The sequence below is a fragment of the Marmota monax genome, unplaced genomic scaffold (genome assembly GCF_021218885.2).
Source record: "Marmota monax isolate L192 unplaced genomic scaffold, Marmota_monax_Labrador192_F-V1.1 WCK01_AAM20220418_F8-fsc00042, whole genome shotgun sequence".
NCBI classification, from domain to species: domain Eukaryota; kingdom Metazoa; phylum Chordata; class Mammalia; order Rodentia; family Sciuridae; genus Marmota; species Marmota monax.
In genome coordinates this window covers 9,870,270-9,886,901 of record NW_026693008.1, presented here as the reverse complement: position 1 = coordinate 9,886,901, position 16,632 = coordinate 9,870,270, and the positions used below count along the sequence as shown (strand labels likewise).

Sequence of the window (16,632 nt, the reverse complement as noted above, 5' to 3'; positions counted from 1 at the left end):
CAGGGCCACAGCCTTTTGTAACACTACAGAAAATGTGGGCATGTCGACTGCCCTAATAACTGGAGTAGGGATGTTCACTCTACTGCCTGTTAATCATTCCCCCTATTCGTGGGGGAGCCATTATACTCTCATGGTTTATTGTTTTAATTTCTCACTAAACAATGGAAGACTTCCCCATCTACCTGCCATGATTCCTGACCCACTCAGCCTGTCCCCCTCTGACAATCACAGTGCCACTCTCACACTTGTCCCTTCCTGCCTGTCAACCTCCTGGCCCCCTATCAGCAGTCTAAGAAGCTGACTGGAGCAGTTAGCCTACAGCAAATCTGATAACCTATTCAAGTATAAGGAGAAGCTCTACTTCAAAGACACCACTTGTACTTCTTGGCTTGTCCTCTCATGAGTTCATGATTCTCTGCTGGCCACACTGCAGGAAAATGGGCGTCTGTGAGGTCTAGACCATGATGTGGTCAGAGGTGGGATACACAGCCAGCCCCAGAATGGGAAGGAAGACGTGTGTGTGTCCTTCACCAAGGTCTCCTGACACAGAAGGCAGCTGAGTCAGAGGGTGCCTTCAATGCCGGAGCTGAGGTGCCCACGGTCCTCTTGTGGCAAATAGGTAACAAGCAGTTCTCTGATGGACAGCAGTGCCTCAGACTACACAGAAGGGCAGAAACTACCCTTTTCCCTCATGGACTTAAGAGCATCTCAGAAGCTAAAGGGAATGTGGCAACCCCTCCACTCTCCTGTGGGGAGGAATTTATGCCTTAATCAAATGCTTGGTCATGAGTAGCCACTAGAGCTCCAGGTTATTCCCATAGCAGTAAAAGCCAAGCATTCTTCCTTCTCTCCTGTGGCACAAAACCCATACCACATGCACCGCATCTCTCTCCTGTTACTTTGTGGGATTTGCCAGAGGCCAAACCCACCACTCCCTCTTGCGCCAGACAGCTCTCCCACTAGCCTTGGGATTTTACTCCTGACAACTGTCCTACTCCTGACAGCTTGTCCCTCTCCTGAATGATCAATGCTCCCACTGTAGGGTTGTTCCCATCCACCTACAAGCTATTCTCCATGAAGGCAATCATCACTCACCAGAATAGATAAAATCCTTTTGAATTAATATGACAGGGGCTTAACACTTCTTTTGGGTCTTGGAGCTTTTTGGAAATATGACTCTCTAGAAAATCCCTCGCACTCACAAAATGGCACCCAAATCATAATAGTTCATGGACCAAAAGCTGACACCCCTAATCTAGGCTATAGGAGGCTTGACTTGGTGCAGGTGGCTCTGACAGGAGGACAGGAGAGGCAGAAAATGTCAGTCCTCTTTTTCTTCCTACGTACTGCTTCCCTGTTTAACAGCCTCCTATTTTGAAGAAATCACTGCTAGAGTGAGCATGACTCAGTCCCCTCCCTTCCCCACCAAAGGCCCATAGCATCTGGGTAACCAGAAGACAAGAGCTCCTAACCCAGGGCCCATCTCCATGCTCTTCCTCTTGGCTGATGATCACTTCCACCAAATTCTGTAACTCTCCAGTGGAATGAGCAATCAAATCTATCCATTTCCCTATTTTTGTTTTTCAGCTCCCTACCCGAAAAGACCAAGCAAGCCCACCACATGCAATCATATCCATTATTCAGAAACAATTCTGACTCTGGAAACCTAAATCATGAACCAGATTAATGCAGACATTAGAGTCAGGAAGCTCCATTCTTTCTAAGAACCCTGTTTTGACTGTCTGTCGGTGTCTGTCTCCTGCCCGACAGCGGGCTCCTGGAAGGCAGAGGCTGGGCTACGACTATTCCTGGGCCCCTCGCCAGGATATAGCACAGGCTTGAGGATGGCAAAGGGCCAGTGTCTGGAGAACGGTTGCAAATGGAAAACAAGAAACTCAGCCCAAGTCCAGATTCCTTTTGCTGCCTGGCTTCACTCTTATCTGCAGAGCTAAAGAAACCCTCCACAAACAACCTGCCCTTTGTCCTTTACCATGGCAGCCAGATCACTTACTAACTTCTGGCAGGGACTGTTTGGGCAATATTTGACCCAAGTGATGACCCGTAGTGCCAAGTTCTGGTAGAACAGTAACGAGCAACTTTGTGACTAGCTTAAACCTTTCCAAAGGTAAAGTGGGGCTTAATGAGAAACATATCCCACTTTGGCAAACACTCTACCTAGAAACTGATAGAAAAGCAAGTGCTGTCTTTGGCCAAGTTGTGCCAAGAGGCTCAAGCACTTATTCCTTCCTTCATTTCACCAATCTCTGAGTAACCACCTTGTAGCAGACATCACATGAAGTACTGTGGACCCAAACACAGCCTGTGACCTTGAGCAGCTGCTTATCAGCAAACAGAGACTCAGCAGTGTTTATAGCAACACTGCATGGTAAGCATCTCTCAGATGTACCTCTGAAGGGAAAGGTTGGCTTGGGCTGGGCTGGCAGGGATGTCTCTCCTGGGGAGATAATGTCCAGTGGGTCTTAAAGGCTTCCAGAATAAGGTCTGTGGACCTGGAAAGGAGTGGCATCTTCACATTTGGGGATGGGGTGGAGCAGAAGGAATGTCAGAGAGAGTGGCAGGAAAGGAGGCAGAAATGTGCTTATACAAGTGTTTTGCAGAGGACTTCAAATATTAGACTAAGAAAATCACATTTCTTTTCCTTGAATAATGGGTGGCCAGGGCCAGAAGAGTAGCCTGGTCAGTTTGTTATTTACAAAGGGAATAAGTACAGAAAGGGCTCTCCATGGTTGGGAGATCTCTGAGAAAGCAGGCATTTGCCCAGGAGAGAGGACAGTAGGCAAGGCTGGTGAGACAGAGGGCTACTGCAGCCCTAGGTACACACATATCTTACTTGGAGAGAAGAGGACTGGGAGGGAGCTCTGTGATACCCTGAGACTGAGGGACAAGATGAAAGCACCCATCAGAAAGTCCGATGTGAAGTTCTAAGGGTGGTAATACTTGGTTTCTAGTATTTGGCATTGAAAAGAAATCACTTGGAAAGATGTCATCATTGAAAAACTAGAGAGGCAGTATCCAATTTTCTTTCCAGGAGGTGCAGAACATATTCCAGGAAGAATGTTGGAACTGTATTAAGAAGCCCTACTCCTGCCAGGGGCCCTGGAGCAGGGTGTGCTACCCAAGAGGTAGATGAGACCAGGCAACCCACAACCTACTGTGCTTTGGCTCTGTGTAGAAGTAAGGAACAGCACCAAACCCAACTCTTCTACTTTTTCCAAGCCCAAGTGGGTAGGAGTGTGAATTAGACATTTTCAGGATAGAACTAAGACCAAAAGGCTTAAGGACTAAGACATGGAACAGGGTGTGGCTCACTGGGAGGAAATCCCACAACCATGGCAGGTATCCTGGATCTGGACCAAGTTTTGGGATAAAACATCAGGTGGGTGGTATCCAGAAATAGACAGGTCAGGCCATTCTGACTCCACAATGTGCTCTTTATACTTGCTGGAGCCAACCCTCTGGAGAATGCCCTCTTTCCTAAACCTTTCTCCTTGGAGCATAAGAAATCATTGCAGAATTACAGCAGCTTCTCCTGGAGGTGAAGGCTAGGGGAACAGGGCTCATCTCTTACCTGAATTATGTTTCCAAACCCTACAGCTGCATGATCAACTCCAAGTCAAAAGCACAACATAGAGTGCACCAGGTTGATGCCCAGCTGGTGGATTCCCCTGTGGGGTGCAATAAAATGTGCATTCTGCTTGCCCTTCCCCAATTCTTTTGCTCTTTGGCTACTCATCACCTTCCACTCTTGCTTGTCTAGTGCTCGAAACCAACTCTTCTTATGAAGCAAGACTGCCTCCCCACTGTGGAATCTCTCACCTCTGGGTTTCCCACCTCATCCCCTTCCTGCTTGTGGGTGTTGGGTAACTGGCCTTACATGGCCTTGAACCATTTCCTTCTAAATGCGCTATCTCCCAAGAGGCCCCATTTCTCAGATTCCTTATGTATAAAAAGTTCTCAGAATTAGGAAACTCAATTTTTTTTAACCCTTGCATCCTGAAATGCCTTCTTACCTACCACTATGGATTTTTTTTTTTCTGATTTCACTTTCCGAAATGGTTTTATATGACAACTGCAACCTCTCTCTCCTAACAGAGGCTGGTGAGTTCTCCTAGAAGGCATGCTCTTACTGTGGAGAAAGCTACCCCAGGACTCTGATACAGAGCTCCTTAGGGGGACAAAGACTCTCTTGAGATGAGACTGAAATCCCCTGTGGCCACCTCCTTGGCACGTTCCCGTCTCTGAAGCCCTGACAACATTGCTCCTTAGCCCTCACTATCACACTGTGAGAATAGAGGTAGCCTCCTTGACTTCTTTGTAAAAGACCACCCTCACCTGAACTTGGCTTAAAAACATCAAAGAGAAGAATAAGAAATAAAGGTTTCAAGCAGAGCTTTGCTTCATGGTGATTTCATTTTCCCCTGTTCCACCAGGCACACAGTGATAGAGGACCCATCTCCTCTGGCTTGGGTGCTCTCCAAGGGCAAGGATGCTATTGTTATTTGAAAAGTTCTCTCAACTGTAATTTGAGGTCATCTTGTGCTATGAAAATATCTTGCTGAGTAAAACTACAAAGCAATACAATGTGTGGCGGAAATCACCCATTTAAAAACTCTGATCTCTCAGTACTGATTATAAATTAGCTATTCATTTCCCTTGGGTATCACCCATCTGTTCACACGCCACAGAACTCTCCTGGGCTAAGCAGTGTGCTACAAGCCACCGGTGCACTGGCCTGCATACAAATGCACACGCGTGCATACAAACACAATCACAGACTCAAGTACACATGTGTACATACATACAAGTGCACTCTCATTCACTCACATACTGTGAGTGGACTTTCTCCTCAGCCTGGTTCAAGCTTTCAAAACTTTCTGAGTTTAACCACCAGGCAAAGGGAGACATGGCACAGGGTCTCTGGGAAATGTTCCATAGGTGGGTTCCACATGCATTTCACAAGTACTTTCCACATTCTTACTCTGCAACCTTTTCCATCAGTTCAGACAAATATTGTTCAAAGAAGTAAAGGTAAGAGGGAAGCAAACCAAAATCTCAAAGGAAATTAAGATGAATTTGGAAAAGGAGGAAATGTTTATGTATGTAGATATGGACAAGTCACAGTAGGTAACATCTGGCCATGCATAAGGTGCCCAATTTGACCCCACTGCAATCACCCAATTAATCACTTACAAATGTCCTTTCTTTTTGGTCCACAAAGATCTGATAAAGATTGCATAGAAATTAATTCAAATTAAAGAAAGGAACAGTCTGGAATTAGAATTTCATGTAACTGTGGAGTATGTGAAACTATTTCTTAATCCATGGTCTTACTTAAATTAATGTTGTTACGATACCCCACTCAAAGAGAACCAATAACTAGAGCACTGGGTTCTGTCATCCTCTAACTCTTAGGGTTTGGGTTTATGCTAAGGAGGAGGCTGAGGGACAAATGCCTCATAGTTCAGCTCAGCTCAGCTGCTGTGTCTAGGTTTTTAGAATGAGGGAGCATCACTGATGAAAGTGGTGGTGGCAGCTGGCACCACATGCCAGGCACTAAATATGGTACTTCTTCACGCGTCACAGCAGTCCATGAAAGAGGACTATTAGCATCCTCATGTTATGGATGCAGAAATTGAGGCACATGGCAGTGAAGAAACTTGCTTAAGCTAGTAAGTGGCAGAGTAGGATCTGAATCCAGTCCAGTTCCAGATCTGTGCTCTTGGACACTGAACTACACTGCCTCTTCTGATATAGCCTTTGTGAGCGTGGGACTGAATTCACTGTCCTCCCAAAGGAAAGGCGATATGCTGAGCCCTCCAGTATGGTTTAATATATTTCACATCCCATTTTTCTTAAAGTAGAGTGCAATTTTTCTAAATGAAACAAAAGATGGGATGACTGTGAGAAGTCTGCAGTTGGTTCTAGAACTTTATATAAAATGTGAAAGGTGTGCTGCAGAGCAAGAATAAACCAAAGTCTTCATGGTAGAAATCTGAAAGTAAAATCAGGATCAAACTCTGATGGTCGTATTTGGACCTTTCCCCAGTGCTCAGAGAATGAAGGTTTTCCTGAGATAGCATGAGACATGCTCTTCTAGAACCAGAAAATCAGGTTTCCAAACAATCTCCCCCCTACAGATTCCCAATTGTCTTCTCTTCTTTTTCTCGGAATTGTTTTCATGAGGTTTTGTTTTTGCAAACTGATTTTCCTGTGTGTATACAGATGCCCTGATCAGATTTAAATGTTCTCAGGTGGTAACCCAGTTAGCAGCCACAACAACTGAGTGCAATTCAGTAACACAAGTCCAACAGGAAACTGGTGCTTTCTCTGAGTGATTGAGCAACTCACCTTAGGCTTAAATGCAATGACTTTCAAAACCATCTCGACAGTGAACACCCCAGTGAAGACCATGTTCAGAATGTCCATGGCATCATTGAACATCTTGGACTGCTCGTAGTGCTGTGGAGGAAGACAGAGGTATGGCTCTCAGAGACTTGGCCATGATCTCACACCCTCGCAGAAGGAGGCTCCCCAGCTCTCTGCAACTGTGTGGGCACTCTCCATGGTCCGGCACCCTCTCCCAACTCGACCAGCATTGCAAGGTCACATGGTAAATTCCCACCAAGCCCAGGGGGTCCGTGACAAGATGAGGATGATTGAATGATGGAGGGAAAAACAAATCCATTCTCTCAGCTCAGGAGAAGGGGAGTTCACCCTTTCTTCTGGCAGGGCTTATACTCAGGCCCTTGATTAAGGCACAATGCAGACACTACCAAAATTTCTATGAACAAAAGCAAAATTTGATTAGGGATAAATCCTATGCCATTTAGGTCTATGTTTAATAAAAGGCAGAATTACTCTGATTTTATACTTTTTGCTATATCAGTTTGTATGGTCTAAAACAAAGGAGTGATCTTAAACAGTAAATGCTCTTTTTCATTCATAAGGAATTTTTAAGGTAAGGAAGCACCAGAAAATTTATCCTCGACTGTCTTTACAACCATTTTCCAGATTGCAAGGAGAGTTGGTTTGACAAGTTCTTAGAGTCCAGGCAAAATCTGGATCTAGACCTTGATCCTTGCTTGCTGTCCTAATGTGATAGCTACTCGTCAACATAATTCCTGAAAACATTCACTGTTGATACCAAATTAAACCCTGACTCAGGCAATTTGAGTGAAATGTATTCCTTGCCCCTGATGTCAGCTAGAAGTAACTATAGTTCAGATCAAACCCAGGATTTCATGAATCATAAAATTCCCCACTGCCATGGTCGAAAGCCCCTTGAAAATAAGTATATGACTTAGGGTTTGCTTTTTGACTTTGGGTGTTCATGGTGTGTAGCACCTGATACAAATAATTCAGCTTAAACCTCATCTCTGAGGTAGGTGTGACAGATTTCCCCATATTACCTATTAAGAAAGCCAGGTTCAGGGAATTAAATAACTTTTCTAAGGTCACCCAGCTGATAAGGAGTAATCAGAATTGAAGTTCCTGCCTGTTCAAGTCCAGAACTGTGGTCCCTTTTTTTTCCCCCGCCTCTGGGTACTGGGGATTTACCTCAGGGGCACTTAACCACTGAGCCACATCCCCAGCTCTATTTTGTATTTTATTTAGAGACAGAGTCTCACTGAGTTGCTTGGCATCTTGCTTTTGCTGAGACTAGCTTTGAATTTGCAATCCTGTCTCAGTCTCCTGAGCCGCTGGGATCACAGGCATGCACTGCCGCACCCTGGAGAACTTTAGTACTTAACCATTCCCTGGCCACAAGAGGCCCATGTAGAATTGAATGCCACATGCGGGATCCATGGGAATGTTACCTACCGCCATGCTGTATGGTCTCAAACAAAGGAGTGATCTTAAACATCTACTGTAAGAGTCAGCCAGAATGGACTCTGGCCATACTATAACCCGGATTCATCAGAACATCAAACCCATCCTCTTGTGAGGGGGCAGCACTCCACCCTGAGAATCTGGGGTACAGGGCTGTGCAGAATGCCCAGACTTGGTCCCCACAGCTGTCTCCATTTTTACCTGCATGGCCAAGCAGAGTGTGTTGAGCATGATGAGGACAAACATCATGTATTCGAAAGGCGAAGAGTTCACCACGTACCAGAACTTGTACTGGTAGGGGTTTTTGGGGATGTATCTCCGCAAGGGACGTGCTTTCAAGGCGTATTCAACACACTGACGCTGCAACGGCAGAAAAGGGCAAAGAAGAGGTTATGAGCACTTTGAGGGAAGGAGCCACAGTGGTCATCTGCTCTGCAAGAGTTCACTCTAGCCTCCTAACTAGAACATAACTAGAAGCCACCACCCTTCCTGCCACAGCACCACCAAGGTCTCAGCCACCAGTGCTACCATTGCAACATAGGAGGTAAGCAGCGCCCCCATTTTGCTTATGAAAAAAACTAATTCCGAACTTTTGCTTTTTATGCTGAGGACGTGCAGTGTGAGCACGAGAGAGCAGACTTGGTCCAGGCCTCATCACTGCCTTTCCCTTCCACTGTTGGGCCAGGTCCTTTGCTGAGCTGTCCTTGGGGACAGGAAGCCAAACACCCACAGGCACAAGCTCATCAAGAGCCAGAGGGGCTGACTTAGTCTCTGAGAATGGCAGCACTGGGCTGCTCAGATGGACCCACATAAGACACCTCTCAGGAGTCAGAATGTGTGACTCATGGTGAGCTGTCCATGCGTCTATCTGGGAGCTCCAGGGATTTAGAATCTCCAGGATATGGTTGGTATTGATGGCTGGATTAAACTAAGTTTGTGTCTACCCAGAGACCTATCCTTCCTACTCGCTCTAGGGACAAAGACTTGTCCACCCTCTGCATCAAGTCCAGAGAGAGCCTCCAGCCCCAGCCTCCAGCCTCACCAGAGGCCCTGGCTCTGCACCTACTCTCCTGCTTTGACTCTGGATGCAGGCAGGCTCCCTGTGTCTGGGACTTGGTACCATTCCAACCTCACATACTGACACCAGGGACCCAATTTAAGCTTGTTTAGAACCTCAGGTGCCCATCCACAGCCCTGGCCCTGCCCTCATCTTTCTTGGAGTGGATGAGTGGGTACAGGGCTAGGCCAGGCTCCCTCAGACTGTACTGTGTGGGATCTGCAAGGACACCCTGACAACCAGAAGGAAAGTTCTCCTACAAACCAAGCCAGAATATCCTCACATTTCTATAATGGGCATAGCTACAGCCTGAAATCCCAGGCTGCTGGATCATTCTTGCTTACTATTTCATCACCAAAGCAGAAATGCTACCAAAAGAGGACTAGGGAAACTCCCAGAACAGGCTCTCATCTCACACTTTTTTTTTTTTTTTTTAGGGTTCAAAGGAACCTGTAAGGGGTGATTCCTTAATGCCCTCAGTTAGAGATGGGAGAGCAGAGATGTACCTAACGTCACAAAGCAGGTGCAGTCAGGCAGGGCCAGAGCACAGGACTCCTGGCTGCCTCAAGGCACCATGCAGAGCCAGAGGCTCCTATTTCTACCAGATTGGTTAAAACGAAGTGCTAGATAAAGAAATAAGGATGCCACTCAAACCTTAATCTCCAGTTTAAAGTTTTTGACTTCCCTTCTGGTGTTAGAGGGGTTTTCCTCCTCAGGGACAAATCTGCTCCCCAGGAGACATCTGGCAATGACCAGGAATGTTTTGTTGTCACTACTGGAGGATGGAGATGCTACTGGCATCTAGTAGGTAGAAGCTGGGAATGCTGCTAAACATCCTACAGTGCCCAGAAAGCACCAACAAGAATTATGCAGCCTAAAATATCAATAGTGCCATGGTAAAGAAAGTCTGGCCTAAGCAGATACTAAAGAGTCTCCTGGTAGAGACTGGAAACTCGAATGGGTATATACTGGCCTCAGGCCACAAGGCCCTATAAGATTCTGTGCCACCATTCCTGGGCCATGACTGTGGAAGGCGGCCTGCATGTTCTCTGATTTCTCACTAAGGCAACTGTAAATGGGTTTTACAATCATGAAATCTACTTTGTATATGGAAGCCTAACTCAGCAGGCATGACTCAAACTGGCTGAGAGTGCGCTCTGAATAGGGAGTGAGCCCAGGGGCACCCTTCTCTGAGTGCAGGGTGGTAAAAGAGATGTTCAGCTCTTGCTCGAGGGACAAAAGCACAGTGTGTGACTTTAACCTGATTTTTGTCCAGCTCACAGTTCTTATACTCTTTTTCTCCCTGCTCCTGAAATGTTACGATGACAAAGCCCACAAAGATGTTCATCATGAAGAAGGCGACAATGATGATGTAGATGATGAAGAAGATGGAGATCTCCACTCGGTAGTTGTAGACTGGCCCAACATTCTCTCCATTTGAGTCAATGGCTTTATACAGCAACCTGGAGAGCAGAAAAACCAAGTAAGGACCTCCCAATCCCACTCCGCCCAAGTGGCCCAGCCCACAGCCTCCCCCAAGATGTCCCCAGAGTTATTCTGAACTTTTGTGGGCACTGTTTCTCATCTCCTCACAGGGTGCCACCCAACAAGACCTCTGGATACAACCAGGTCTCTGTGGCCCTCCTCAGCCTCAGGCCCTGAAGCTGACACCCAGAGGAGAGGAACCTACAATATAATCATGTAGAAATTATTTTGAGGACTGAAAATGAAAAGATTTCACAAGTAACACTCCTTTCTATTCACAGAGGAGAGAGGACGAACATCATACCGGAGGAACCGAAAACTACACAGCTGGCAAAGACAATAAGTATCTGACCCAAGCATTTCCAAAGAACTGAGGGGAGTTCCTCAAACAAAATATGCACAACACATAAGTATACATCAAGCAGAACTCTTAATGGGAGTAGGAAATGTACACTCTGACTTCAGCTGATCCCCCAATACAGATGCACATACCCATGGTGCCCAACACTCCTATATCCTCTTCTTTCATCTTTGCACCTGGAAAGACTAACATTGCTGTCACCCCCATTTTATGGATGTTCAGAGAGCAATTCAAGCACCCAAGGTCACACTTCTCAGGGACAGAGTCAGGAGGTGAGCTCAGTTACTCTGAGTGCTAAAGCACAGCATCCTAAACCTGACACTATGGCCACCACCTGTTCAGAGTGACCACCTTACTCCATGCCTCTTTTCTCAATGGACCAATTTTCTAACGAGCAAACCCCACCCAACCATCCCTTGATCTCACAGAAGCTTCTGATAATCTGTGCCTTTCACTTGTATCCTGAGAGCTCTGCCAACCTGTGGGGGTCAGCCTGCCCACCTGCTGTGGCTGCTCTGGGCATGGGGCATCAGAGGGCAACCGAGGTACAAGAGACTCTCCCATTTGCGTGCCACCTTCTTCCTTCTTTCTGGTCTGACTTTTCCCATCTGAATCCTAGCCATCCTCCAGGACCATATTCTGTATGTCGAGGACATACCAGAGCTCCTGCCTGGTTTGACCCTGACACCCTTATTGGATCTGTGCTTTGAAGGAGGGAATCATGCCTAGCCCACGGTTTTACTTCCACAGTGCCTGGCACAGCTTGTTGAATAGAGCTGATTTCAAAAGCACATTTAGTGAATGAGCCAGCAAGTGCCTTAATGACAGAAAAGGCATGATGGAAACCATCCACACCTGGCACACGTTAGCACTCTACGTATCAGAATGAATGAGCAAACAGGTTGGGACACTTTCAAGACCCTTATTAGGAACAACAGAATGGCACCTTTACTGAAATGGTTACCAATGGGGATTGGCACACACGTGCCTCTCAGAACCCCCTGGTCCCATCCAGCAATGCTGCCCAGGACCTATACCATCTCTGCTACCAATGCGAGAGTTCTGTTAGCAGGCCACAGACGTTAGCCATTTGACTAATCAGAGAGCAGAGCTCTGTGGGCCAGGAAGGGATGATCAATGCCCCAAAGTAAAGAGAGTCACGGGACAGGCCTGTGACTGTGAACAATGGAAATGAGACTCACTCTTGGAGAGGACTCAGCTCAGAGGCCCCCAGAGGAGCAAGCAGGAGCCTCATCTGGAAGACTGCACATTTTCTATACTCACGCAGGCCAACCCTCAAAAGTAGAGACAGTGAAGAGCGCCATCATAGCAGAAAGAACGTTGTCAAAGTTGAAATCGCTATTTTGCCAGATCCTCTCACGGACCACAGGGCTATCCACATCCCCATCCTTGTAGAGGATAAAAAGTCCCCTAGAGAGGTAAAGAAACAGGATTTGTCCTGGTTTTACACAAGATGGGTAGAAATTATTTTAAATCAGCCATTCAGCCCCAGACTTTCTTCTAGGCACGTCACACCCAGCCTCACCTGAGCATAGCACAAGTAGAGTCTCTCCTGCGCGCTCCCTGCATTTAATCTAGTCCACAGTTCGAACAATTGTTGAATAACTGCAACGTGCATCCTCCAAAGCAGCTAGGCAGACACCCAGTGTGTTTTTTTTTTTTTTAACAGATGAAAACCACACGATGGGTAAATGTTTCTCATAGAAAATAGACTCAGAGTATATGCTTAAGAATCAAAGCTTTGTTCATAGGGAATTTTGTAAGCTCTGGGAAACAAGCCCAAGTAAACTCTTTTTTAAAAAAAAAAATATATTTATAGTTGTAGACGAACTCAATACCTTTATTTTATTGATTTATTTTTATATGGTGCTGAGGATGGAACAAAGAGTCTCACTGTGCCAGGCAAGTACTCTACCACCTAGCTACAACCCCAGCCCCCAGGTATATTTCTATCTGCACTTTAGTTTACATCTAATCTCTTTCTTTTATTACTAATGGCGTTCCCAATTTTTCCCCCAACAAATCCATAGTTTTGGGCATGTGATGTTTCTCACAGAACTTTCCTTCTGGAAGGAACTCAAGAGATAAGTCTGTTATCGTTATTCTACAGGTGAGGAAGCAGAGGCTTTGAGAAGGAAGAGATGGTGTCTCCTCACTGTTGCTGTGGACTCAGCTTCAGGGGCACTCTGCACCCCACAACCTAGGTGCTGGTGCCTCTAGAGCGGCACAGTCATAGTTAAATTACAACTGGTGGGGATCTGAGGGCCAAACATGGATGCCTAAGGCATTTCTGGATCCTAGAGCCTAAACATGGACGTGCGCCTGAGGAACTTCCAGATCCGGGGGCCTAAATGTGCACCTGAGGAACTTCCGGATCCAGGGGCTTAAACATGGATGTGTGCCTGAGGAACTTCTGAGGGTCTAAACATGGATGCCTGAGGCATTCCTGATCCTGGGGCCTAAACATGGACGCCTGAAGCACTTCTGGATCCCAGAGCCTAAACATGGATGCCTGAAGAACTTCCAGACTTGGGGGCTTAAACATGGACGTGCACCCAAGGAACTTCCGAATCCTGGGGTTTAAATGGATGTGCGCCTGAGGAACTTCCGGATGCTACGGCCTAAACATGGAGGACTGAGGAACTTCTGGATCCTAGAGCCTAAACATGGACGCACACCTGAGGAACTTCCGGACCTGGGAGCCTAAACATGGACACCTGAGGCACTTCTGGATCCTAGAGCCTCAACATGGATGCCTGAGGAACTTCCAGACCCGGGGGCTTAAACATGGACGTGCACCTGAGGAACTTCCGGATCCGGGGGCCTAAACATGGACACCTGAAGCGCTTTCGGATCCAGGGGCTTAAACATGGACATGCGCCTGAGGAACTTCTGGATGCTACGGCCTAAATATGGACGCCTGAGGAATTTCCGAATCCTAGAGTCTCAACATGGACGTGAACCAAAGGAACTTCCGGATCCTAGAGCCTAAATATGGACGTGCAACTGAGGAACTTCCGGATCCGGGTGCCTAAACATGGAGGACTGAGGAACTTCCGGATCTGAGAGCCCAAAGATGGACATGCACCTGAGGAACTTCCAGATCCGGGAGCCTAAACATGGACACCGGAGGCATTTCTGGATCCCAGAGCCTAAACATGGATGCCTGAGGAACTTCCGGACCTGGGGGCTTAAACATGGACATGCACCCGAGGAACCTCCGCATCCGTGGGCCTAAATATGGATGTGCGCCCAAGGAACTTCCAGATCCGGGGGCCTAAATATGAACGTGCACCCATCGAATTTCCGGATCCTGGGGCCTAAACATGGATTCCTGAGGAACTTCCGGATCCAAGGGCCTAAACTTCCGGATCTGAGGGCCTAAACGTGGACGGTCCCTGGAACTTCTGGGTCCTTGTGCCTATAAAGGGCAGGGTGTGACTCTCAGAAGGGATGTGGCCCATGAAGGGGAGCCGAGTATGGGGCCTGTTGGGAGGCAGCCTGAGCTGTTACACCCTGAACTTGAATGTGATGGTGGCCTCACTTCCTGGCCTTCCCCTGGGTGTCACTTCCTCCCCTTCCAGGAGGTGCCGGGGAGGAAGTGAGACAAGCGCAGGGGCCAGGCCTTGAGGAGGGACACCGTCTTTCTCCTTGCTTAGCCAGGTGCCTGGCCTGGCTGGGGACAGGGACGTCTTGTGACACTGGCTGCCTCCTGCATCCCTGCCCCAGGACCTCAGGGACCACAGGCAGGGCCAGTCGCTGATTCTCCCCTGGCCACTGACCCTTAGCCCCGGGGTCTGCCCAGGGAGAGCTCTGTCTCCCAGAGGGTCAGGGGGCCCCTGTGACCTGCTGCTCCTTACCCACTGTCATCCTGGGCAAGCACAGGTCAGGACACCAGACGCTACCGAGAGTGACATCTCCTAGATGGGCAGCTGGGGACTTTGCCTCTGTTCCCAGGCTTGGACACCAGATGATTCCCCCCTTGAGACAGAAAATAACCCCACACTGCCCAAGACTTATTTTTAAGCTTTGGATTCTGAAATTTTCCTGCTGCTACCTTCTTTGTGAAGCCAGTGTTTTCAACAGAGACAATATTCCAGGGGAAAAAAAAAAACAAAACATGGAGTCAATCAAACCAAGCTGACACATCTGGTCCTCCAAGAGAAATCTGGATTGGAAGGAGAACAGCCATTCTCAATTGAAGAAATAATGAAGTTCCCTTGTCCTTATTTTGTGTAAGCAAAATAAATAATCTGATGTTAACTCATCAAATTATTTTTGATGAGTGCTTGGCTCACAGGAAAACTGATTCTTTTTTATGGAATGAAGTGTTACCTGATTTTAAAACTTAAAATGAAGCCAATTAGAATTGTTAAATTACACTGTCATGATTCTGTTCTTTGATAGCAGAAATAAACCTTTTTTTTTTTTTAAATTGCAACTGGTGCTCTGTGACTATACCTTCTGTGTAAAGGAAGCCCCTAACCAACATCAGCAATGTGGGCAGCCAGACCTCGGTTGGTCAGGTCTCTGAAGGATGGGAACACACAGATTCTGCTCAGCCCCAATCTCTGAGCAAGGGTCTCCCTGCCTGCCTTCATATTCAATGGCCACCTTGGGATAGGAGGCATAAATATTTTTACTTTCTCTCTCCTCTGCCTGTTCTTGTGAATGGAATTATGGTCAAAAACGTGGTTGACAGGAACAAGGAGAGAAGAAGTTTGGAAAATCTACCAGAAGAGGGTAGTCAGCTTTCAAACACCAGGGAGTCGGGCTGCATGTCTTTATTTGGGAGCAACATTATCCACAGGGATGTAAGGAGAGTTACTTGGGGCATCTCATAATCATTATTTTGAAGCCTTAGTTTGTAAGTTCTATACCAAATAGCAAGATCCAGCTACCCATTCCTTTAGGATGATCAAATTTTGGAACAAGACACAACCGCTTGACTGCACTGACACAGCTGCACACTTTGAACTGATTTTATGTTAGGTGAATCTCACCTCAATTTTGAAATCAAATGAACTACAAAAAATAAATAAAATTTTAAAAAACACTAAATATTCAGCCATGAGCTGAGCACACAGGCCTCTTGTATTCCTTGGAAATTCCTGAAATGACTCTGCTCCCAAGACACTCACCTGCATTCTTCAGGATTACTTTTGGCTTCATCTGTGCAGCGATAGAACTTCCCCTGAGTACAAAACAGACAGATGACAGTCAGGCACGGGCTCCTTCTCGAAGCATCACCTGGCCACACGTGAAGTGCACCCCTCTACCTTGAATAACTGCACCCCAATGCAGGCAAACATGAACTGGAGGAGGGTGGTGACGATCATGATGTTGCCAATTGTCCGGATGGCCACAAAGACGCACTGGACCACGTGCTGGGGAGACAAGAGTGGGGAGGGGATGCAGGGGTGTCATTTCCTTCATTACTTTAGCATTAGTGAGCTAACACCAGTCCAGGGCTTCTATGTGTGCATTTTTCATGTGATTTCCCGACTCTGCAGTCCCTAGTATTTGTTTTTTCAGGTTATTTGCTGGAGGTCCCACACTGCATTGTGGCCCCCGTGGAGGAAACCAAAGAGGGGCCCACTTACAAAGAAGGTGGTTTAATTAAAAAGAAATGCTAGGGGGTATAGCTATTCCTGGCATATAGGTGCCACAGTGTCCTCCTGCCCCCAAAGGACTTAGGAAAATGCAAACTCTTTAGCTTTTTGCATAATCTGCATGAGAGTAAAGACTAAAATGAACAAAAAGAACTATTACTGAATGAAAAAAGTAATAAAATGAATAGTAATCATAAAGAAAAAGATCTCAAATAAACAGTAATGCCATCAGTTTCCACAAAGGT

General features: G+C 46.7%; 1 protein-coding gene and 1 long non-coding RNA gene across 13 annotated transcripts in view; one reads left to right on the top strand and one right to left on the bottom strand.

Moving 5' to 3' along the window:
• The window catches only part of Cacna1d (calcium voltage-gated channel subunit alpha1 D), a 315,633-nt gene that overhangs the window by 45,757 nt on the left and 253,244 nt on the right, over positions 1-16,632 (bottom strand). For all 11 annotated transcript variants that reach the window (XM_058582147.1, XM_058582148.1, XM_058582140.1 and 8 more), the window contains 6 exons: positions 16,055-16,162; positions 15,917-15,969; positions 12,039-12,185; positions 10,170-10,371; positions 8,053-8,211; positions 6,370-6,480 (listed from right to left, as the gene is read on the bottom strand). In XM_058582147.1, the coding sequence (XP_058438130.1) occupies positions 6,370-6,480; positions 8,053-8,211; positions 10,170-10,371; positions 12,039-12,185; positions 15,917-15,969; positions 16,055-16,162 (780 nt within the window). The remainder of the gene's footprint in view (positions 1-6,369; positions 6,481-8,052; positions 8,212-10,169; positions 10,372-12,038; positions 12,186-15,916; positions 15,970-16,054; positions 16,163-16,632) is intronic.
• LOC124098106 (uncharacterized) lies at positions 2,087-4,410 on the top strand. 2 transcript variants are annotated; one of them, XR_009227572.1, is made up of 3 exons: positions 2,087-2,386; positions 3,050-3,195; positions 4,114-4,410. It is a non-coding gene; the product is annotated as an uncharacterized LOC124098106 (long non-coding RNA). The 2 variants fall into 2 exon arrangements; XR_006853470.2 differs by lacking the exon at positions 3,050-3,195.